Source organism: Ciconia boyciana, chromosome 5 (genome assembly GCF_034638445.1).
Source record: "Ciconia boyciana chromosome 5, ASM3463844v1, whole genome shotgun sequence".
Classification (NCBI taxonomy): Eukaryota; Metazoa; Chordata; class Aves; order Ciconiiformes; family Ciconiidae; genus Ciconia; species Ciconia boyciana.
The window spans coordinates 16,484,855-16,508,657 of record NC_132938.1 but is presented as its reverse complement, the minus strand read 5'-3'; the positions used below and the strand labels follow the sequence as shown (position 1 = coordinate 16,508,657).

The following is a 23,803-nucleotide window of genomic DNA, read 5'->3' as shown; positions in this document are numbered from 1 at the left end:
ACTGTTCAGATATACCTGATTTCTTTGTTGGTTGCAAAATAAGTATTAATAATATATTTAAGAATTGGTGACATATTTAAATAAGCACGTGATTCTGAGGTATAGGAGTGACTGAACATAATTATCTGAGGTATGTTAGAAAATAATTAAATGTTATTACAGTGCAAAAAAGTTATTAAAATACATTGACTTAAAATTGTGAGCTAATATACGAAGTGGTTTGCAAGGGCTAATTATGGAGCAACAGATGGGCTTTGTTATTAATGTGTTTTGAAATTCAAAAATGCTTTTATAGGAAAGAGGATGCATTTCATTTAGTAGACATGTTCAACATTTTAAAAAGGTAACTTGTTAGTAATTTTGAAGGTTGAGTGGCCATTCTTAATCATAACTGCATGGTTATTTAACGGTCATATTCAGATTCATTCCTTATGCTGAATTTTGTGTTGTGAATACGCTTGAAATGGTCCTCCTTTGTGTTAAAGGAATCAGACATCCTAAATAAATTAGTATTTTAAGTGAGCAATGATGATAAGTGTCTATTTTAAGTGGAAAACTTAAGTTATGATAGTATATGACATTAAGGATATCATATTTTATTTCCAGATCCATTTTTCTGGAAGCTAGCATTTGAAATGAACTTGCGTGGTTGCTAGTTCCTAAAATACTGTGTAAGGAACATCCTGCTATTTTCAGCCTTTCTCCTCTTTGACCCTCCAGAGTAGTTGAAGCACCAAGCTTTGAAAACTAATAAATTCTGTAGGTGCCATAATGAAGTCAAGATTATGACTTCATTATAAATTTTGGAGAAATTAAACTGTAGAAAAATAGTAGAGAAATCTGCTTATCTTCTTCTGATACCAAAGGAAGTGGAATGATGCCGATCAAGTACTACTTTTAAAACCTTTTCCTTCTCATGTCTGTCTTTGCTATTATTTCAAAAAACATTTTATAATGTGAGTTTAGTCCAGTTTTTCAAAGGTTGGCTTTATTCTATAGTTTTATTGATATTTGGGGTGAGAAAGCTCACTCTGCAGATGTTGGGATCTTAAGAATTTGTCAAGGAAAGATGCCGATCTAGTAAACTTCAAAAACGTTATTCAGTATTTATACAAGAGACAAACATGAGCCATGAAAATGTAAACTGCTACACTAAGTTATTTCTGTCTCGATGCTTTGCTCAGTCCTTGTTGTCCATTGATGTAGCCTCTGTAAGTACCAGTGGTAATGGTAGCCTTATTCTGTGGACCACGACCACAATTTAATAACTTCACATCCATCATTGATGAATTATCATGTTGTAACTATTTCTTTTTGTTTAGGAAAAGCTGTGTAAACAGGCTTCTGAAATAGGTGTCAAAAAAAGCTGTAGAAGTCAAATGAAGATACTGTCTGCATGGACTGTTTTTCAGACGTTATAAGCATACAGCTGGTCCCATGGGGAATGAAATGGGTGGGGTTTTAAGATTTTTTCTGAAATTACATTGACACTAACAGGAGCTACTCAGCTGTCAGTCTCTGTGGAAATTGGATAATTTCAGTGGTTATGGTTCTAGAGCTTATGGCTTTAGATCTAATTGTTCCTTAAAGAAAAGTATTATCCTTAGTATTAACTCTAAGCTCTGCATTCATTAATACAGAGGTAATTTGCTGTTTGGAATTTGGTCTGAAAATCTGTTGGTGTTTTGTTTTTATTTTGTTTTGTTTTTTTTAAGGAAAAGCAAGAAAAAAAGCCAAAGTCAGAATTCATAAATAAGCTGTGGTAAATCCTGATAGCCCATATTTTCCAATCCTTTTGTATTTAAGGAAAATATAGAAGTACTTGTGTTCTTGCAGATGCCAAGCTGGGTTTTTTTGAGCTGGTTTGCTGCAGACAGACTTGCTATTGTTTCCATTGCCTACAGGAAGGGATTAAATTCATGTGCTGTGTTCATGAGGTGGTACTGAGCAATAGCATCCTACTGTAGCATGAGATAAATACAGCGTAATGTAATCTAATAATTTTAACATATTTGTATTTCATTAGGCAATAATGCAGCTTTACCAAAGTTGGCAGAAGAACTAGAATTTGACAGTAACTTGAGAACTGACGAGGTATTTATGTTATTTTGAAAATTTTGACTATACTGTTTCTTGTATAATTATACATCTTGCTAGGGTTTCTTACTATGACTTTTGATTTTGTGCAGCAAAAATGGCATTTGAACTTCAAAACTTTTGAAGGGTCATTTTTCAGATTATTCAGCTGTACTTTTCTAAGCAGCTGGTATTTAAATTGTGGGCTGTCCATATTATTCTGTGGTAGAACCAATTCCTTCCCTCAACCATGCTCCTGTGACCATGACATCCAAGTTTGTTTTTTTTAGAATTGGTCATACTGTATGCATGTTGCTTGTGATAGTACTTGTAAAATAGTCATACATGCCTTAGCTCTTACAGTTGGCAATTGTTAGTTTAGTGCTTTGGAATAGTAAACATACACTGCTGTTGATTTCATTGTGTCTCTTCATTGCCAGTCTTCAGATGTGCCCATTCTCTATGTGTTTGAGGAACACTTGCTGCCGTTCTGTACTGTGATAACTACAGCCCGATATCTGCTGTAACAGAAGAGTAGGGCATCCTGGATAATCCAGGGTATTGGGGCTCATGGTCACCTATAGCTTGTGTAAGACCAAATTTGAGCCTGTCTGTTTGTGTGTCTGTGCTGTGATCCATACTAGCAAGGATTCCAGATGGGTTAATTATTCATTCAGATGCAGGACTGGTTTCATGTATTCATATCTTGCCAGACTCTGATAATAAGCATTTTGAGGGAGAACGTGGTTCAGAGACTCCCAAGCATCTATGAAGGGGTGGATCTGCACAGGGCTACTGGCTGCAGCTCCAGGGCAGACCAGTTGAGTATTTCTGAACCATGGTTTTGATGCGTGGGATGCACTCCAGGAAAACCCAAGTCAACTTTAGTCTGGTGGGATTTATTGACTTGAGTTCCACCTGCAAACAGTTGTACAGTTTGCCAGCATAAGATGGTCCTAGAGTCAGTATAGCCATGTTCACGTGGCACTGTATCCAAGTTTACAGTGTCCAGATCTGACTTAAGTACACTTAGCTCCATATAGCATTATCTATGCATCAGTAACATATAGCTGATCTGCAACTTGAATTTAAAAAAAAAAACCTCACAAAAAAAAACAAAACATGAGTTGAAAAGAGTTCACTGTACCTTGTTATACGTTGCAGATGCATATTTTTCTGTATATGTGAACATTTCTAGAATATTGCTTGTATTTGGAACTCATGTTAGAGTAGGCGTTGTACCTTGATTTCCTGAGATTTCTCTTGAGATCTCCTTTTTTAGACTAACCTCTGGTACCAGCGTTACCTCTAAAGTTAAGGTTAGGCACTGTACTGTTCAACAGTAACGTGACTTAGCTCTGCCAGTGTTCCTTATTAATATTTGAACTGCTGTCTTAATAAGAAAGCTTTTGAAGACTTTTGTAGATCATAAGACAATGTTCACCATGACATGAGGGAGGGGAGTGAGACATAGTTGTTCTGTATGTCTGCAATATTTTTGTTTCTTTTCATTTTGTGTTTAGCCACAACAGCCTGAAAGTCCAAGAAGTGAAGAGGGATATGTGGATCTTCATACTAAAGAGTTTCCAAAAGGTGATTTTTATACTGACAGCAATTTACTTTTCATACTGATTTGACTATTACTTATGATGGGAGGGTTGTAGATTTGATATATACGAAGTGTAGAGGGATTGAAGCAAAGCCTGCAGAAAGCTTCTTGAAACATTTCTAGGAGCTCATGTGGCTTTGCATTTGATTTGTGGGAAAGAAGGAGCGTCAACCTTTTCTTCCAGTATGATATGCTGAAAGAAAGGTGGAAAGTATTTAGGATTTTAAAAAAGTAGACTGCTAACATTCTATTTAAAATCAATAAATACGGAAAGACGTTTGCCCAGGAAAGATACAGAAACTTCCCCAAAAAATGGCTTTCTTCCTTATAAACTTATAACATCCTTGTTTTGGGTGTTGTGACAGGCCCTGTGAGGATATGACAAGAGTAAGTACTCTATGACTTAAGTCACAAAGACTTTACAGATTTTTTTTTTTTTTTTTTCTTTCTTGCTCTCCAGAAGATTAAAATATTTCTGGCCATCCACTGAAATTTGAAGAGCACTTAGAAGTAGGTAATCACCTAGCTAGAAATCTCAATTAGTCAACTTGGATATGTGCTCAGTAATTCCTTTTCCATGTACTAAATTAATCTTCAATAGGACAAAAAAAACCCAAAAATCCCTGTTTCCCAAAACCACATTATTTTAAAATGTGTTGCAATTGTTTGGCTTTCCTATTAAAGCAGAAACAAACCCCTACTTTGTTCCCATCTTGATGGATTTTGTGCTTCAAATGCATTACAAAGATGTTTACAACACTACCAGATGACAGTTAATCCTCAGTTAATGGAGTAACAAGCAAAACTGAAGTTAATTCCAAGAGATACCAGCGATACTGCTGCATATAGAGTCCAAAGAGGTTAAAGATGCATTTCCTTTTGTGGAAAGTTGCAGCTGAAAGCCTAAATGCTATGAAAGGACACACTGTTAAGCTCACTTCTAAATTTTTAGACAAGCATACCAAAATAACTATTTACCAAATAGAAAACAAAAATAGGAGTAGGGTGAGATATGAGTATTGGTATAAAACTTTGGATTCTTTTTTGTTCTTGGGATAGGTCAAATTCACATACCTGGTTTAATGGTGGTGTATATTCATCTAAGTGATAAGAGACATGCTCTGCTCACAAGAAAGAAAATGTAAACCCTGAGAATGGGTTAGAAGAATGTGGTCTTCAGGACAGCAGATCCAAAACTTGAACCAGTTTTTCTGTACTGTGAGGTTTCTTTGAAGTGCCTGAAACTGTGCCACTTCACATCTCTCTGTCACCCAGACAGACAGGACTTAAATTTTAAAATGTGCAGATTGAACTAGCTGTGATAATCTTGTTCCATGTAAAATGTTTAACAAAAATCCATTTGTTGTGTAAATCATGTTGGATATAACACGCACTGAAGAATAATGCTTTGTAGCTCTTGGTAGAGAGTTTTTTCTTTTTCTTCCCCGCCACACAATAATCTCTCTTTATGTATATATGCATGTATATATAGATATATATATATATATATATATATAGCTCAACATACGTAAAAGGAAGTTGTTTAAAAGACAAATGTGTGTCCTGTCATGAGTATGAACAGCAGACACAGTAGTTTAGTAGTCCAAGATTCCTTGGAATGTAAACAAATCATTGCTGTTTGAGTGGGTAGGATCTAGCTCTTCATTTGACACTGCTTTAAAAATTGAAAGATACTGTGCAACTAAACAGTATAGCTGTGGAAGAATTGTTGCTAAAACATGTAGATTTAAGAAATGAGCTAGAAATTACATAAAATTGTATGTGGAATAGAGTGGTTTTACTGGATCGTAGGTTTATGTTCTTGCTGTAGCTGAAAGGAAAACTGCTTGGAATGTTTTAGTAGCTTTCTTTTTTTAATTAAAATATTAATTCAGTGCCTTTATGAATCAAACTTCAAGGGTTTTGTAGAGTGCTCGATGGAGCAGCTTCTTTATGATTCTCTTTATGTATCTATATGAAATGTTTTTGAAAGTTACGGAATTTTTTCAAAAGTGCAGAGCACTCATCAGCTCCCATAATTCATAATTATTTTCCACACTTCTGTGATATGGAAGGCTAAGGCTCTACTTTATCAGAGCTAGAGTACAGTAGAGTCTAGCAATTGGACAATTTCCTTATGCTCACTGTATCAGCTACAGGTCTCACTAGTACAGTTATGCAAACTTTAGTTCTCTGGAAGCATAATGTTACAGCATAGTTTTCATCATGTTTTACTTCATCCTATGATCCAGCATCTAGGGTTGTGATGGATAAAATTCTGATTCATTCAAATGCTAGAACTATATTTGAAATGTCAAAGTTACCATATATTTCAAAGATGACAGCCCTGTGATTGTCTGTATTTTAGCCATAAAATGATTCTCAGTTATGATTTAGAAATCCTTTTTTTTTTTTTTCCTCTAATATTGTTAAAGAGGAAATTGGGTGCTTCTTATTTCCAACATTGAAAGTAAGTTTTATATAGTTTCAGGTACTCTGGAAAGCTTTCAGAGAGGTGAAGTAGAGGATACTATGATACTTTGCTTTTGCTTAGCTTTTCTGATTATTTTTGTAATTATTTTTTAATAGATTTGCTGCAGAGGAATATTGCTTTAGAAAGAGAAACTTTTCATGTAAGTTCTTGGTTTTTAAATTTACTCGCTAAGTCTGTGCTGCTTTTTTTCTTCCTTGCATTTACTTCTATTTACATTAAATATTCTCTAAAGGAAAATACTATTTTTGTTATTCACAGCCCATCTATATTGAGACTGTGCAGCTGTGTAGGTTGATGTCTAATTATTCTTTCAAATTTGCCAGTAAATAAATCTTCTTGTATTGTTCCACAGTCTATGACCATTTCAAGACTGTTGTTAACTGGCAGAAAAGAGAAGCTTGATTGCTCTCCTTGAGAATAGAGGACAAAAATAGGGATTATTCTTGGGGCTTTTGATCAGGACTAGAAACCTGTTATTTTAATGCAGTCTACTGTGATTTCACAAGAACTTGGAGCTTATAAGTATAAAAGAGATGACTGGTAAAGCTGCAAATGTAAAGTCTTTCTTATGGACCAGAAAGAAGGCATTTAACACAAATCACAAGCTAAAAAATGCGTTTGTGGTTTCTTAAACTTGAATAGTAAATTTATTTATTACTATATTGTAATGCTGATTGGCCACATTTCTGGTGCTAGTGAGACATTACTTCTGTTTCTGCATGTAGGAGAGTGTCCTTTTAAATCCAAAAATACTTTGTTTGAACTGCCATGATAAACTGCTTTTAAAGCACATAGTAGGGTCCTTAATTAAAACTGAGACTTTTTCATTAAAAACATCGATTAGAAATTCTGAAAATACTATGAGTCAGGAGTTCTTTCATGGTGCTATCCTATAGTAGTGACATTACTTGAGCTCTAGGAATAAATTGCTTTTGTAATACTGCTACTTTCCATTTTAATGCATGTTGTACTTGAAAGTAGCAAGTAGGAGAAACTTTCTCCCTTCTGTGTTTATAAACTTTATGGAAAAAAGAAGGTAAGGGGTTATCTTTCTTTGTGTTTTATATGTAGGTGGAAAACTTGGATACCCAGATAACTGAAGAACATAGATCCAGAGGAATACAATGTAAATCTTCAGGAACAATGGATAAAGAAAAATGTAAGTGATACAGAACTACACAAATTTGTGTAAAGCTTTTCTGCTGCAAAACAAAGTTCTACTGTGATTAGGCCATAAAATGGTATTTTGGAGGGAAGAATGGAATATGGGGAATTCCAAACTCCACAGCAATTGTTATTCCCAAAACAACTTTTAATATTACACTTAATATATTTGATAAAAATATGGTAACAAATTTAATACTGCACAGAAGAGTATTATAGTAGCTTTTTTGATGGCTAAGTGAACAAACTATTTTTGTTTAGTCTTTAAAATAATTACTAATTTTATCATTTTTAAATAAAACAGGGAAGGAATACAAAGGTGAGGAAAGCTGATCATCAGAGGAAAATCTAGACGTTCAATAGACTTTGTGAGGCTGGATGCTGCCTTCTGTTAGATTAGAAAGAACTGAGTTTTACTGTAACCTTTTGTCTGTCTAGAAGCAAAAAGTGAGAAGGAAGTCAAGTCCATTGAATGGCATAAACATTTCTTAGTTAGTTAAAGTTAAATTAGAAATGTTAGACATTTTGTTGACATAATAATTATGAGACTGACTATCAGTATGCAAGCTCTGCTCTCAACTGCTTTTGTCTTTTCAGCATCAGAACAATTATTTTAAAAAAATTAGGATAATTAATAATGTCATTTTTTATAACAGTTTTTATTCTGCTTCTAAGAATTTTGGTTTGATGAAGTGAGTAATTAGAAGCCATGCTGTATTCATTATAGTGTCCCACATAGCATTAACTGCTTTCTCTGTCTCTGAGTTGAAGTTAAGGTTGATGTTTTATTTCTTGATGTGGTACCTGTCAAATTTCAATTTTGAGCTTATCTTTAAAAACAAACAAACAAAAAAACCAAGCCCCACCCATAACATACAAGAAACATGGAATTTTGTAATTGTTTTGTCTTCCCTTTTCCAAGAGGGGTTAGCATAACATTCTGTTCGTATTTTTGTAAATAAGATGTGCTTTTCACAATCTTTTGAATCGTGCTAATGATGAGCTGATATAAAAGTGGCATCAAAATCTGACAAATGCAGAAGGCACTTTTTTAACACTTGAGCTGTTGGTTTGTTTTTGCAGACAACCAGATGATTGCTCAGGATGTGAGAAAAGGTGATGAACAAAGTCAGTGTTCCAAAACAAAAAGTGATAATATCAAGGTATTTTAAAAAACTTTTTTTTAATGTTCTGCAATTGCAATGTAAATAAGATGGTAGTCTAAGTTTTTATTTCTATAGCAGTTTATTTTGGGAGGTATTTTCATTATTAACTGTAAACTACTTTTGTATTGTCTTGAATACAAAATAACTGACTATGGAATGATATTCACTTTTCAAGGGGCAGACAATTAAAAAAAAAAAAAAAAAAGGCAGGGGTCTGTGTTGTGCACAGCACCTGAATCCCTTTGAGGTGTGGTGGACCGATCTGCACAACAGTTAGGAGCCTGGAATCACATGGAGCGTTGCTGGATCCCAGCTGTCCAGTCAGTTCAGCATCTTCATGGTCATACTGATCTGAGATTTGCAAGAGGGTATCAGACTTTACCCGAGTTCTGGGTTTGCACTGATCCCTTCTAAGTCAAGACAGGAATTCAGGACAAAATAGATGTTCCTTTTAAGAGTACATGCAGAATATTTGGGACTGTCTCACCCATTGATTTTGATGAAGCTTCTCAGCATCAAAGTTTTTAAGAGACATTACAAAATCTTGATGAATAAAATAACTACTTGAGTATTGGGGTGTGGGGGTTTTTTTAGTATAAGTAACTGCCAATGATCTTTAATTTGTAGTAAGACGCTCTTCTCTTTGTTGTTTCAAATAATGTAGGAAGTTATTTCAGGTGATACAGCAGAAGTGTCCAAAGAAATTGATGTAAAGCATACACCTCCTAAAAGTACTATGGAAGAAAAAGGTAATGAAACTGCCTATTCTGGGCAATTTTCTGAACCCATACTGAATGCTAATTTCTTTTCATTTGAATGATTCTGAGAGAAATTAGGAACTTGATCCCAGTTTGATCCCAGCAACTTTGAACCCAGCAAATACTTGCATATATTCTCTAGTTGCTGTGTGTTCTATTACTGCTATCAAATAATGCATTAATCCTAGTTCCTTTAACAGTGAGAGTAGATTTGATGTTTCTGCTGTGCTGTCACCCATCCACTCTGTTATTGCTTCAGTATGTACCTTGGGTAGGCAAGGTAATTGCAAATAAACAGGTGGATAGGGAAATAGCACGATTGGGGTATGTGGCAAGAAGAACTTCTCCTAACTCTGATCGCAAGTAGGAGATGTCCTTCCATGAAAAAAGCCATGACATATTCACTATCAAAATCAGTCCTGTTTGTTTCTGTAGAGAAACCAACCAGGAAAGAGTGTGCAAGTTGCACTGTCGTAGTTGACTTAATTGCACTAAAATAAGTAATAAAAGATGGTGTGTCCACAGTGTTAATATTGGCTTTGATGTAACTTCAGTCTGTCTGTGTGTGAACAGTGTGAGAGTATCTTCCCTAATATTAGTTTGATCTATTAATAGTTTTGTCTCTCCAGTGAGCATGTTGACAAGTCTGAAACTGTTCTGCAATGAGCTTGTATCCTCAGCTTCTTTTTTCATGGAATGTGGGAGAAAATTGAATAGGGGCTTGTATTTATCTTACCATTTTACAATGGGTCACACTTTTGAGCTTTTGGTTTTACCTTAAATTAGAAGCCCTGTCTAACTCATCTAGTGTTAGGGAAGCATTCTGGTAGACCTGTATATTGTTGCTACAAGGCAAATAGTGTTAATTTCTGATGGGTGTTTTTAGGGAATTTTGGGCTACAGAATGAAATAATGATTTTAGTGCAGATGTTGTGGCTTGTACCTTTTTCTTTGTCTAATAAAACGAAAGTGTGCAGTTTCTCTCTTCTTGGTTTTTTTTGTATGTGTGAAGACGAATTTACCATCAAACAGGAAATGTCTGAAAAGGAAAGGCATGGTCTAGAATCAAATGAAAATTCTCCAGAGGTGAGTGGTCTTATTCATGTTAACTGAGATAATGCAGATTCACACTGAAAATAAGTACTTTGTCTTTCTGTTTTGTTGGCAGCAATATTAAAACTTTGACTTCACCAACACAGAAATAGCTGTGAAAATTTATATTTGGTACTGTAAAGTACTAAAGACTCATGTAGTTCTGTGTCACAAAGTATAAACTCACAGACCATAAGACATCAGTGTCTGATTATTGAAGTAACTCCCTTCCTATGTTTAATAGTACTTATAAATTGTATAGAAAGCAATTCTGTAGAGTTGTATTGTACAGAAATCATGTTTTCTGAAAACCTTGTAACTGAGATGTGGACAGTTTAGTCACTAGCAAATATGACTTGGCTTTACAAAAATATTATCACTCAACAATTTTAAAACTCCTTATGTTATCTCTTAGGCGTATACTTGTGATTCTACAGTGATGGTTGTAAACAAATGTCTGAACTCTAGAGATTAAAATTGTTGCTGGACCCTAGAAATGGACACAGTTCTCAAAGGTGTTGGGTTTTGTCATTTGCTTTTTTTGCCTCTAATTTGGAAGTGGAAGAAAATGTAAAGAATAAATTGTTATGTTTGTTCACTTAAGGCTTGAGTCACTAAGATCCATTGTGGAGGGAGACATCGCTAGACTTCAATAAATGCTGAATGAGGCACTTAACCTTCTTTCTTTGTAAATAGGAGAAAGTCTGTTACTGGGGATTTTGAGATCTGAGACTGGGGATCTTTGTAATCTGAACATCTGACCATATTCATTACTTAAAGTTGTCTTTCAAAGCTTAACTTGAAAGTAAGGGGCCTCTTTTACTAAAGGCCCTGTTTTATGGAGAACGTCACCAATCTGTATATTAGGATAACTAGGATATTGACTGGTTAATAGCACTTGCTCAACTGTTATAAGATGTAGCCTGTTCTATATGGCATCAGGAGAAGTGGCTCACAAGGTACAAAGTTTTTGGAGTTCTCATAAGACTGAAAAGGTGTGGTGTGATATATAGGGTAAGCCAGCAGCATTTATGAGACCAAGTGATAGAGTTGTTGGGGGGAAAGGGGCAGAAGGCACTTTGTTCTCAGGCATGCTTTGTGCCTGAGGCCAGCTGCAGAGAATTTTATATAATTGGGAGTTGTCTTGTTTCTTTCCAACTATATCAATGGATTTCATAACAGGCAGTGTCTCTTCCTATGAAACCTGCCTCATCTATATTTTTAAACTGAAAAGCACTACTTCTGCCAGTATTACATTATGAAGTTAGCATCAATCTTTGTATTATATTGCTCAAATGCTAAATGTCAATTACAGTAACTAAAATATTTTTGTCTTTTAATAGGAAAATCAGCCTATAATAGTGAAACGGAAAAGGGGAAGGCCTCGTAAATACCCTCTTGAAGCTGTACAGCCTGGTGGTAAGTAGTTCATAATACCTGTGTGGAAAAACAAGGAAAATAGTGACATTCAAGTTCTGAATTCATATTTCTTCCCTCAGGTGGGGAGTCAAAAGCTGATATGAGCACTGGGAATGTAAGTGCCTTTATTTTGTTTGGGTGCATTTAAACACAGTAATTCAAGAGTCATTTATCTGTTTAACAGTTAATGGTATTTCAGAAACATCTTATGGAAAACTTGATAATTAAGTTTAGTCTAAGCAAACAAAAACTATTAATAGTATCTCCTAATATAACTTAAATTTGTAAGCAAAATATACTATTAAGTTGGAACACAGCAAATAACCTAACAGGATCAAACTTACTATAACATACTTAATGCAAATCTAAGTGTTACACTGGCTAGCAATATACTTGCACACAGGGTGAAATTCTGATTGTGTGCACACGTGACTTAATTTGTGCTGAGAGTAATTTTGGCCTGAAGACCAAGGGTAACTTTGTTTTGAAAACTTGAGATTTTTTTTTTTCTCTCTACTGAACCTATCATAATTATAGCTCATAGTAACTCTTAATGTCTGTAAAATAAAGTATTGTGTAATGCAGTTGTATTATCTAGATTACAATGTGTACAGTTAATGCAGAAGATAGAGATGTGCTGGTTAGTAACTTAAGAGCTCATGAAACATACCTCTGTCTTTTAAAGCTCAGCAATATCTTAATTTCTTAACCTCCGTGAAGTACATTCACTGCTAAGAAAGTATTCCGTTGGGAGTGTTTCTGCAATCCAGTTGGATTGCAGCACAGGGTAGTAATGGATCAGGCATATTTATGGAGTATGACTAGCTGGATTTATTCTGGTGGAGGGCTCCTCTCTTGGGAATTCCTGTATGTCAGAATCAACGTTACTGCATAGAAAAGAGGTGATTTTGAAAACAAAGTTGTATTGAAATTCATGTTTTCTGCCTGCTTGCCTGGTGAGGTGCCAGCTGGCATGGGTGTCAGAAGTCTTGGGAATTTACCTAGGCTGTGGATAGCAGGAGTTCTCGTCACTGCTTGTTCTGTCCCTGCAGCATTTCAGGCAGCCCTTTGAGTCCTGTCCCTTCTACCAGTCTGGTGGAGTTTTGTTTCAAGATTCCTAATCTTTCCTAATTGATTTTTATTCCCCCCCCCCCCCCCCCCCAATGTTAATTTAATGAAATGCAATTTGAATCAGTGTGGGTTTTGGTGTTTGGTTTGTTTTGTTGGGGGGGGGGAGGGGGGGGTGTGTGTGTGTTTGTTTCAAATGAGAATTAAAACTAATCTTAAAATCCCCCTCAGAAATAGGTATACCTTGGCACCCTCAGTACTGGAACAGAATCATCTTGTTCTAGTTCAACTATTTTAAAGGTCTTGTACCTCTTAGTGATGACTGGTTGGTGTGTCAGTCAGTTACAGGCTGGCTCCAGGAGGAGCGATATCTGCCCTCCATCTGAGGTAATGGTTCTGTAAGGTGAGATATCTTTGCATGACAGTTTCCCCTAGGCTGCTTTGAGAACATGTTGCTACTTCAAAGGAAGCATAGACATCCTAGTGTAGTCGTTCAGTGATGAAAGCAACTGGATTTTTTGGACAGTCATCACAGGAGATTATATAATTATACACAGCTCTGCCTTCTGAGTAAATACAAAATTCTGGTGATTTATAATTCTTTGAATCTGTATGTGTGATTACATAAAGTGACTGCACTAAACTTTTTTTTGTATTGCTGATAATTAAGTTTTCAGAAATGTATTTGGCTGAAACTGCTTTTAACTTTGTCTTTTATTGCAATGACTTTAGTGTCAATTAGGTTACTGAAACTGCTGTGATTTCTTTTTGTTTATGAGCTGATATGACTCGTTTCAAATTTTTGTCATAAATGGAAAAATGCATGCTACTGTTAAGAAACTCAGTATAAACTTTCTGTATGCTCATTAGAATGCTGATGTTTTCTAGATTTGCAGATATGTTCTACTATGAATGGAAGCAAGTTTCTGTGTTTATGTAATACAATCCTGGATTTTTCTGATTTTCTTTAAATTAAAAAAACACACCTTTCTTTTTTATTTCAGCTGCAGTTTCCTATCTTTGCGAGTAGAGGAAAAATGCCTCAAGCAGGTAAGCAAATGATATCTTCTTTAACAAATAAAACAAACGATGGAAGAAATAGATGAGGGTTTTCAAGAGAATCACATGGGTCCTTCCTAAACATCATCTCTGGCAGTCAGTATTATCAATGTGTGAAAACATCTGAGTAAACAGAACAGTGGAGACTTGTCCCTAATTCATACTGAGTTTTTAATTTTAAAAAAAGAGCAGCTTGATAAGAACTTATTTCAGAGATGCAGCAGCACTGTTAAGTGCTGAATAATGCATCGCAGAATATACCAAATAATTTGTGTGGATAGGCACATGGCAGAGCTTCAGAGGCAGGTAGGTACCCCATCAAACTGGTTCTTAGTGACTGTTTTCCATTTCTGCTTATTTTATACAGTGACTGTCAGTAGTAATGTAGTAATCACACTTACTACATTAACTGTTTTAAAACTTCAAATTTTGTTCAGTTAATTGGATTATCTGTGGATGTGTGTCTAAAGAGCTTAGTGGTAGCTTGAGGGGATATTTCTTTCCCCTTTCACAACTGCTGTAAGGTCTTCAGAACATGATCGCTTAACTTTACTCAGAAATATACTTTTAGTGCTACAAACTGAAGTCAAATAAAGTGAGATACTTTTCTATTTCTCTTTCCTATTCAAAAGTCTGTGATTTGTAAGTGGTCAAACTTTGAATTTTAGATGACGTAGTTAATTTTTCACATGTATGGAGTCTGAACTGCACTGGTTGTTTACATGTGTCTTTTTAATTATGGCCATTCATAAAATAGACTTTACAATCCATTCAGCAAGCAGACGAACCTGAAAGGCAGGTTAAAAAATGGTTTGTGTAAAAAAAAAAAAAAAAAAAAACCACCCACCAAAAAACCCCCAAAACCAAAAAAACATTCATGCAACAAATCTGAGAAAACAAGTCTTCAAAACAAATATTCTGGAGTTTCCGAAAGTTTAGGTTTCTATAGAGATATTAATCTGGCTGCACTGCACATATGGACTATTTCCTATTTTCTCCACATTTGTTAAAATGTCAGCTTTAATCCATATGCTTCAGAACTGTCACTGGAGGGTTAGCTGGTTGTGTGGTACTTGGTTTCTATCAACTGCAAAGAGAACAGACAAGAATGTGAGAAAGGTGTAAAAGTGCATTCTGGTTTGCTTTTTATTCAAAAGGACAGACACCTGACTGTGTACTTAAAGCTTGATTTAGTGTGTTAAGTAACATTTCGTTTTCCAGGTGAAAGGCTGTTGATGTCACAGAGATATTAAGAAGAGTGTATAAAATGGGTGAAATATCCTGTTAAACTTCTTGTCATATGTTAGCATTCATGTGAGAAAAGGGGTTGAAAACCCCTGGCAGTAAAAAGAAAACAAAGTGGAATCCCTCTGTGCAGCTCACTTATTCTGGTACTTTTTGGGTGTTCTGCATAAGGGTTTGCAATAGGGACAGACTCACATATAGAGTGGGAAGCAGAGAGTTTCTTTCAGTCCGTACAACTCATGCTATTAAGAGACATCTGGTTTCTGAAGGCATCATCCTCCCATAACACGGACACTGAACTTGAAACTAAAATTATTTTGCACTAATCAGTGGTTGCTCCTGTAAAGTTAGTAAGATTTTTAAATGCTATAGCTTATTATTTTTATACTTACCTTGAGGCAAAAGTACTAAATTTTCACATCCTAAAGAGAGGGTTGTGTCTGTTAAGAAAGGCATGTCTTGTACTTACACAGAGTATTCTTCAATCAGAAACTATTGCTACAAATTTACCAAAGTGTACCAGAATTTTGAAGTATCTGTCTTTTGAACATAACGGAACTAGTAAATGTTGGTTATATGTTAGACTTACTTTGTGTTAAAATACTTAATACAGGGGACAGTCCTATGTTTTATTGCAATTCTTTGTTGAATAGTTAAACATCTTTGCATTTCGTTTATTTTGCTTTTGTGTAAGTTCTTCCTCATAACCGTAACAAAGAAACTCCAAAAAACTTGTGTGTGAATTTTAGAATATGTTTCTGCTCTTTGAGATTTATTTTTGATCCATTGCATTGACATTCTTCTGTTTGTTCTATCAGTGTAATTGGTGATGGGTTTAGAGTTTCTGTCATCTTTTGTGTAGCTTTCAGAAAACAAAAATAGGCAGCAATTTTATAGCAGGGGAAAAAAGGTATAAAAACCTGCTTTTGTGTTTAGGTTGCTTCTCTCCTTCTATTGCTAAGGATTTTTATCCTTGCAATGTTGCAGATAATTCCATTTGACAAAGCTCAAAAGCTTTGTAAAATAATCTCTTTCTTATCATAGAGTTAGTCAGGGTAGAAGTGGTAAGCATCTACCACAGAGAGAAGCCAGGTTGAGACATGGATTATAGGGTTATAAATGTATTTTAACATGCACAGGCCAGTCTGTATAAAGTACTGAATTGGAAGCAAGAACTATTTCAACAGAGGATGTCACATAATTTTCATACTAGGTATTGGACAGGTTTTAAATACTGTCTTTTTGAGCTACAGCCATCTTGGTGCTTCACCATAGGCATAGTTAAGCACTCGAACAGATTGCCTGGAGAGACTGTGTTCTTGGAGACTTTCAGAATTGGATTGAACAAGATCTTGAGCAGTATGGTCAGATCAATTAATTTAGCCATGCTTCGAACAGGAGGTGGAACTAGATGACCTCCAGAGGCCCCTTCCACGCTAAATTTTTCTGTAATTCTGTAATTGGTTGACAGTAGTTAAAAGGGGTAAGTAACTTTTGCTTCTTCATTAAAACAAAACAGCATATGCAACAAAACAATAAATAATGTAGTCATATAAAGCCTTACTACTTAAAAAAAAAAAAAATTAATCATTGTCCCAGTCTCCATATATAACAAAATACAACAAAGCCATACTCTGAATTAGATAGAGACTTTAAATGTTCTCTGAGCTTCAGTGATGTTTATGCTAAGTTGACAGAGTTTGAAAGAACTTCTTTTTAAACTGATTGGCGGAAGATTTGAAGTTCAGGATTAAGTTTTGTTCTTTCCTTTCTTTTTAGGTACAGACATATCTAATAAAGAAACAACAAATGTAAGTGCAGCCATTTTAATTTGTAAGTTTATAAGCAGTATGTAATGAAAAATGTCTGTCTTCTATTTAAATTAAATTTTTCTTGCCTTACTTGCTTCCCTTTTATTTTTTCAGGAAGATGAAGCTGAGAAAGCAGAAATGATTGTGCGTAAAAGGGGAAGAAAGCCCAGGCGTTCTCTGGTTCAATCAGAGGAAACTGGTAAAAATATGAAACTGTGCTGCTACTCAAAGAATGAGAAGATATTACTGTGCCTTTCTGTTTACTAATAGCAACAAGATAAGCTATATTCAATTTTCCTTTCCTGAGGAAAAATCATTGAGTTACAGCTAGTGTAAATATTATGTAAATATGTGTAAATTGCTGTAATCTCATGTCAGAATTGCTACATCCCAGATGCTTCTATAAAACCTCATGAATTTTCTATGAATTCTGGCTATGAGCTGCATAAGTAAACTATGGTGAATGTGTTAGCAAGATTAAGTCAAACAAGTGTGAATTAAAAATGTTGAAGCATAAAGGAAATGGAAAATTACTTACTTAAAATGGGATTTGTGAATAGAATACCTTTTCTAAACTAAGTGTCCATATCCTTTTGGAGGGCTTTTGGAAAATTATAGCACATGTGTAAAATTTTACATGGACAGAAACACTGGAGCCAGAAAGAAAACGTCGGAAATTAACATCTTCTGAAGACGAACTAAAAGAGCAGGAGGAAGGTGAGGAAGAAGATGGTGAGGAAGATGATGAAGCACATTCTGGGGCCACAACTAGATCAGCCACAAGATTAGAGGCTCAAAGGTAACTGTGTGGAGAGACACCAATAGCAGGCTTTTTTTCTACATTGTTCTTGGTTGTTACGGGGTTTGTTGCGGGGGGGGGGTTATTGCTTGCTTTTTTTGCCTTTTTTTTTTTTAATTGATGAGAGCTTCCCAGATTATTTTGGTTCTAATGCTAGTACTGCTCTTCTAGGGATCAAGAGACAAAAGGGGAGGTGGGGAAACTGTTAGGGTCTCGAAAGACATACTTGAATATGTCAGAAGGTAAGAATTGATCCTGTTGGCAGTCTTTATCCTAGTAATGTCTCAGAAGTTGAGTCGAAGGGCACTGATAGGTAAAAAGGGACCTCTGACTTGACTGTGCAATTCACCATTTGATATTTGGTTTTGAAACAAGGTGAAAATATAATTATCCATGTCTGTTTCTTTTTCCAAATATTATCCAAGTTAAATACATGAATCTGCAGTACTGGAGGATTTAATTTCTAGTATGGTGATCTGCAAGCTCAGAAAGCAATCTTACTGCAAAAGATTAGTGTGGTAGCAAGAGTTCTGTTTTCAAGAAGCCATTCTTCATCTCCCTCAGCATAGGTCTGCCTTTTTGTAGGCAAACTGAATTATAGCAGAGCTCATCCTCTTGACTTTGTTGTGGAAACAAAGAAAGATATCGGCTTTGGGAAGTTTTAATTCATGTTGCTGCCTTACAGAACAGAATTGGAGTCCAGGCTTTGTTTGTATGTTCATGGTGAGATTTCTGTAAATTCACCACATTTACTTCATTCCTAAGGATATCGTATTATATATTAGCCTTCGGGGCTTATTTGAAGCACTGTTCACAGTATGCTCTTGAATTCATAATTTCACAGCTGAATCAGAAAGTAGTTATGTAGTCTTCAATTAAATAAAAACTGTGAAGGTTTACTACCACCACTTAGTAAACAACAGTTTTCTTTTGGTAAAGGCAAAGGGACTTCCTTTAGTCTCATGTAATTGTTAACTCTAAAATTGTAATAAAAGTTTAGATATTAGTGTTTTCATTCTGATTGCTTGTGGAAACATCTACTTCTTTATTTATAGATTTATTTGTTTGGTTTGTGTCTCAGATTTCCAGTGCTATCTTTCTAGCTCTGATTGTAACAAAGCATCTCTATCTTAAGGTGCGGCAAACAATCTGCATTTTATAAGTAGCATTTGGAATAGTTCTGTGGAAGGGGCTGCTTCTTCATCTTCAGCATTGCTGGATTATCCATTTTTCTGACTTAAGTAACCTGTTTTCCAAACTATGAAGTTGATCACCAATAGCCAGTTTTTCATGTTTCTGAACTGGTGGATACTGAAGCTAATATGAGTTCTTTCTTTACACTGGATAAGCAAATTCTCTGTTCTTCTGCAGCCTGTTTGCCTTTCCTTCTTTTGTTTTTTTTTTTTTTGGTTTGGTTTGGTCTTTTTTGCTGGTACTACCAAACTATTTTTTTAAAACATGGACACTTATGTACCAGAATTGTTGGAGATTTGGAACTAGGATTTTTATTTAGTTAAATACTAAATATTGTCAGTAAAGTAGCCTTTTGATTCTACATTTGATATGAAAATACACAGCTTGGCATTGCAGTTTGTGCGTCAAAGCATGCAAATGTTTTTTTTTTCACTGTTTCTTTTGGCAGCTTTGATTTACTTGTTGCAAATACTGTGCAGTCTTAATTTTCTGCATTTGGAATCCAAGAATAAAGTGACTTGGTAAAAGTAGTTTGTTATATATACATTCGTCATTCTTTTGTATTACAGAAAGCAGCCCAGCAAGCCAACCACACGTGCAACTTCTAAAGGCAGCAGTCCAAGTTCAGTTTCTCCTAGAAAACGACAGAACCTAGCAGCAAAAAAAAGATCTCCAAGTGATACAAAAATTAATAAATCTCCTCCATTGACACAGTAAGTATTAAAATTTAATCCACTTCTGTTATTTGTTTTGGAAGCCACTACATTGATCCTTTCCTTATATGTAATATACTGCTTCAAAATCTGAACAGCAGTCTAGCTTTGCTCTGTTCTGTTCTCTTGTGATATATAAAAGCTTTTAAAGGATTTTCTTCTGTTTATGTTTTTTCTTTTTCTTCCTTTCTTTAATGTTTGGAAGACTAGAATTTTTTTCTTTCCGTCCTCAGAAACCTCTTGGGAGAATCTGAAAATGCTGTTATGCAGTATTTTAACTTGAGCTGTGATTCTTTCCTGAATGGGGGGAAGAGCAGCTGTAGTTCAGGTTAAAGCAACATATGATGGCATGATTCTAATGCTTCAAAGATCTTTCTAAGATCAGCTGATAAAAGAGGAGAAACTCTGAGAGTCCTTATATCAAGTTTTGAAAATATTTCCCTTTCCCTCCTTCCCTGGTACACTTTTTAGTTTTTAAAGTTGAGATCACAGTGTAAAATCCCAAGGGAGTAATGAATGTGATGCACAGTTGCTATTCATCTTGTAGTTTACCTGTAAAATGGGTTATATGCCAAATACATTTTGTTGTCATCCACTCTGGAATGTGGCAGTGTCTTCAAACTGAACCTCAGGAACATGTGTATCATGCACTGATCAGCTATCACAGTTCACCTCAGGTTAATTACTTAGCATGGTTATGAATGGCCAAGAGTTTAAGCCACACTTATAATTGATTGCAGCTGAAATGTGGTAGGCTTATATACAGATGCTTCAATAAAGATAAGGGTACATGATGTGTGCCCTTTACTCCCTCTTGTGTATGTAAGACTTAAGCCACTGTTGCTATTCTTCTGTCTTTGTGAGACAGGGTACAAGATCATAGAATCATAGAATCATTAAGGTTGGAAAAGACCTCTAGGATCATCTAGTCCAGCCGTCAACCCAACACCTCCATGCCTATTAAATCATGTCCTGTAGTGCCACATCTACACATTTTTTTAACTCCTCCAGGGATGGTGACTCCACCACTGCTCTGGGCAGCCTGTTCCAATGCTTGACAACCCTTTCAGTAAATAAATTTTTCCTAATATCCAATCTAAACCTCTCCTGACGCAACTTGAGGCCATTTCCTCTCATCCTATCACTAGTTACCTGGGAGAAGAGACTGACCCCCACCTCACTACAACCTCCTTTCAGGTAGTTGTAGAGAGCAATAAGGTCTCCCCTCAGCCTCCTTTTCTCCAGGCTAAACAACCCCAGTTCCCTCAGCCGCTCCTCATCAGACTTGTTCTCCAGGCCCTTCACCAGCTTCGTTGCCCTTCTCTGGACACGCTCCAGCACCTCAATGTCTCTCTTGTAGTGAGGGGCCCAAAACTGAACACAGGATTCAAGGTGCGGCCTCACCAGTGCCGAGTACAGGGGCACGATCACTTCCCTAGTCCTGCTGGCCACACTATTGCTGATACAAGCCAGGATTCTGTTGGCTTTCTTGGCCACCTGGGCACACTGCCAGCTCATGTTCAGCTGCCTGTCAACCAGCACCCCCAGGTCCTTTTCTGCTGGGCAGCTTTCCAGCCACTCTTCCCCAAGCCTGTAGCATTGCATGGGGTTGCTGTGGCCCAAGTGCAGGACCTTGCCCTTAGCCTTGTTGAACCTCATACAGTTGGCCCCAGCCCATCGATCCAGCCTGTCCAGGTCCCTCTGTAGAGCCTTCCTACCCTCAAGCAGATCAACACTCCCGCGCAACTTGATGTCATCTGCAAACTTACTGAGGGTGCACTCAATGCCCTCATCCAGATCATTGATAAAGATATGAAGACCGGCCCCAAAACCAAGCCCTGGGGAACACTGCTTGTGACTGGCCGCCAAGATAATGTAGTTCATTACATTGTTATAATCCACAAGTCTTCCCAAAAGAAAGAGGAGGAAGGAGGAGAGCTCTAGCCCCAAACTCTACATCTGGAGCACTCTCCAACATACAGAATTAGTATGCAGTATCCTGCTAAGACATGATAGGAGTGTGCAGGGTCTCCCTATGGTCTGTGCTGATACATAATGTTTTAGTAGTAACCTTTTAAATAATATATCCTGGTAATTCATCAGAGATGGACAATTAAGTTCCATCCTCTAAGCAGGATTGTGCCTGACCACCGTTTTTGTTTTACAGGTCCTACTGTTGTTAAAATAATTATTAATAATGCTTTTCAGGTTAAAGGTGCAGTCTACCAAGCGTAAAAGGGAAGACAGCCCAACAGTGGTACGGAGAAAAGGCCAGCAGAAAACAGAGGAGACCCCAGTAAAGAAAGCAAAACGATAATCTTTACCAGATAGTACTGTTCATGGAAGAGTCAAAAGAAAAAAACATCTGTGCTTCTATTTTTTTTAAAGCAAAGGGATTTGCACGTGCTTGTTTCAGAGCTCTAAGTTAATCAATGCAGTACTTTTAAGTTACATTTTAAACAGCTTTATAAAGTATTGTTTATACAGAATATTATGTACATTTATTTCAGATGAAAAATAAGTTTACTTTGTATCTGAATGAAAAACAAAGTAGTTATATATTTTATCACTGACTTGGAAAGTTGGGGTTTCCCAATGTGACATGCTAACGCAGATGCTTCCAACCCATGAGGCACCCCTGGGCCTACTAATACACTTTGTATATAAACTTGTAAAAATAGGTTGTATTTTACTCTGTGTATGAATCTAATCAATGATGGACATTTTATTTATTATATGGAAAGCATTGGTCTGTAAACTTTAGTATATACCTTAGGTTTTTTTTAATTATATATTTTACATTCTATGCAGATGTCAGTAGGAAACTTCCCCTCCGCTCCCCCAGGGCTGTCTAAAACCTGAAGTTCTCTAAAAATATGCTCAGACAGTTGGTAAAGTATTTTTCTCGCATGCATTAAAGTAGTTTAGCATAGTGAAAGGGGCTTGGCTCCTTTCTGTTCACATTTGTGACAAAGAATAAAATTTGAAATGTAATCTTACTAGATTATATTTTCACTTGTGAATTTACTACCAACCACAAGAAATAAATAGTATTAGGTTAGATTTATTCAGTCAGCCAACACTACCCTGAAATGAAACAGTTTTATTTTGCAACTAAACACCTGTTCTTTCGGTATTTGTCTTTTTCAACAAAGAGGGACCCATTGAAATCAAATGTTACTTCTCGTAACTATAGAGCTTCAGCATTTTATGTTACATTTTATACACAGGTAATAAAAATAGAGCCTGGTATTATTGCCAGAATCTTTTTTTAATGTATATTAACTCTGGTAAGAGCAAATGTTCAAGTGAAATTGTATATAAAGTTAACCTTTTCTTATGATCAAATGTGTCTCTTGTTATGATGTGAGTTGCCAAACAATCTGAGATTATTTTAAGTGTTTTGTTGATATTCTGGTTTATAATTAAAAAGGATTCTGGGGGGTTGGAATTTTACTTTTTTTTTTCTTTTTTTCTCTTTTTCTTTTGTGAGGGTTTTTTTGAACTTGTTGTAAGGCAGATGTTTCCGTCAGATACTCTGCTTGGTTTCTTACTGAGATTTTTATACAAAAATTATAAAATGTTTGCCAAAAATCTGAGTTGCCATATTTTATTCTTTAATTGTATTGCTGTGGAACTTGTTTTTACAAATGTATTTGGTTGGAGCCATATCTATAAGCTTTACCTGATTAGTGTCTTTAAATGTTTACAGGTGCTTTATTTTAGGTATATTAACAGTAGGGAAAGGACCTAACCATTTACCTGGCTTAGTACACTATAAAAGCAGGTGCACACATAATTTTTTTCCTAAGCAAGCTTGAGTCTAAAAAAAGAAAACCTCTTTGCTCTGAAATCCAACTCCTTTTGATTTCTACCTTAACTCTGCTGCCATACTAATACATATCTTGCTAACACACTGCTGATATATACCTGTATATTACTAACACTAATGTTTATGCACTTCTTCATATGCAGTTGTAGGATAAGTTGAATCTTTTCCTTTTTTTTTTTCTTTTCCCCTTTGCCGCCTGCAGTATGCATAGACAAAATTGTAGATTTCTTCTCAGCCTTTGTTCTGTAAGGCTAAACAAGCTGAACTGTTTGTTTTTCAGTCAGTGCTTTCTAGACTTTTGGTC

At 35.8% G+C, this 23,803-nt stretch overlaps 1 protein-coding gene across 3 annotated transcripts in view; it reads left to right on the top strand.

Annotated features, from left to right (window-relative positions):
- BOD1L1 (biorientation of chromosomes in cell division 1 like 1) overlaps positions 1-23,261 on the top strand; it is a 40,128-nt gene extending 16,867 nt beyond the window's left edge. The window contains exons 11-25 of one of the 3 annotated variants that reach the window (XM_072861075.1): positions 2,027-2,094; positions 3,600-3,669; positions 6,275-6,318; positions 7,251-7,338; positions 8,427-8,506; positions 9,174-9,258; positions 10,280-10,353; positions 11,703-11,778; positions 11,859-11,893; positions 13,851-13,896; positions 16,930-16,961; positions 17,076-17,160; positions 17,607-17,760; positions 19,524-19,667; positions 21,876-23,260. In XM_072861075.1, the coding sequence (XP_072717176.1) occupies positions 2,027-2,094; positions 3,600-3,669; positions 6,275-6,318; positions 7,251-7,338; positions 8,427-8,506; positions 9,174-9,258; positions 10,280-10,353; positions 11,703-11,778; positions 11,859-11,893; positions 13,851-13,896; positions 16,930-16,961; positions 17,076-17,160; positions 17,607-17,760; positions 19,524-19,667; positions 21,876-21,984 (1,190 nt within the window). In that variant the 3' untranslated portion in view covers positions 21,985-23,260. Of the gene's footprint in view, positions 1-2,026; positions 2,095-3,599; positions 3,670-6,274; positions 6,319-7,250; positions 7,339-8,426; positions 8,507-9,173; positions 9,259-10,279; positions 10,354-11,702; positions 11,779-11,858; positions 11,894-13,850; positions 13,897-16,929; positions 16,962-17,075; positions 17,161-17,560; positions 17,761-19,523; positions 19,668-21,875 lie in introns of those variants that run through there. The other 2 variants (XR_012042430.1, XM_072861076.1) reach the window with 2 other exon arrangements.
- The last annotated feature ends 542 nt before the right edge of the window (positions 23,262-23,803 follow it).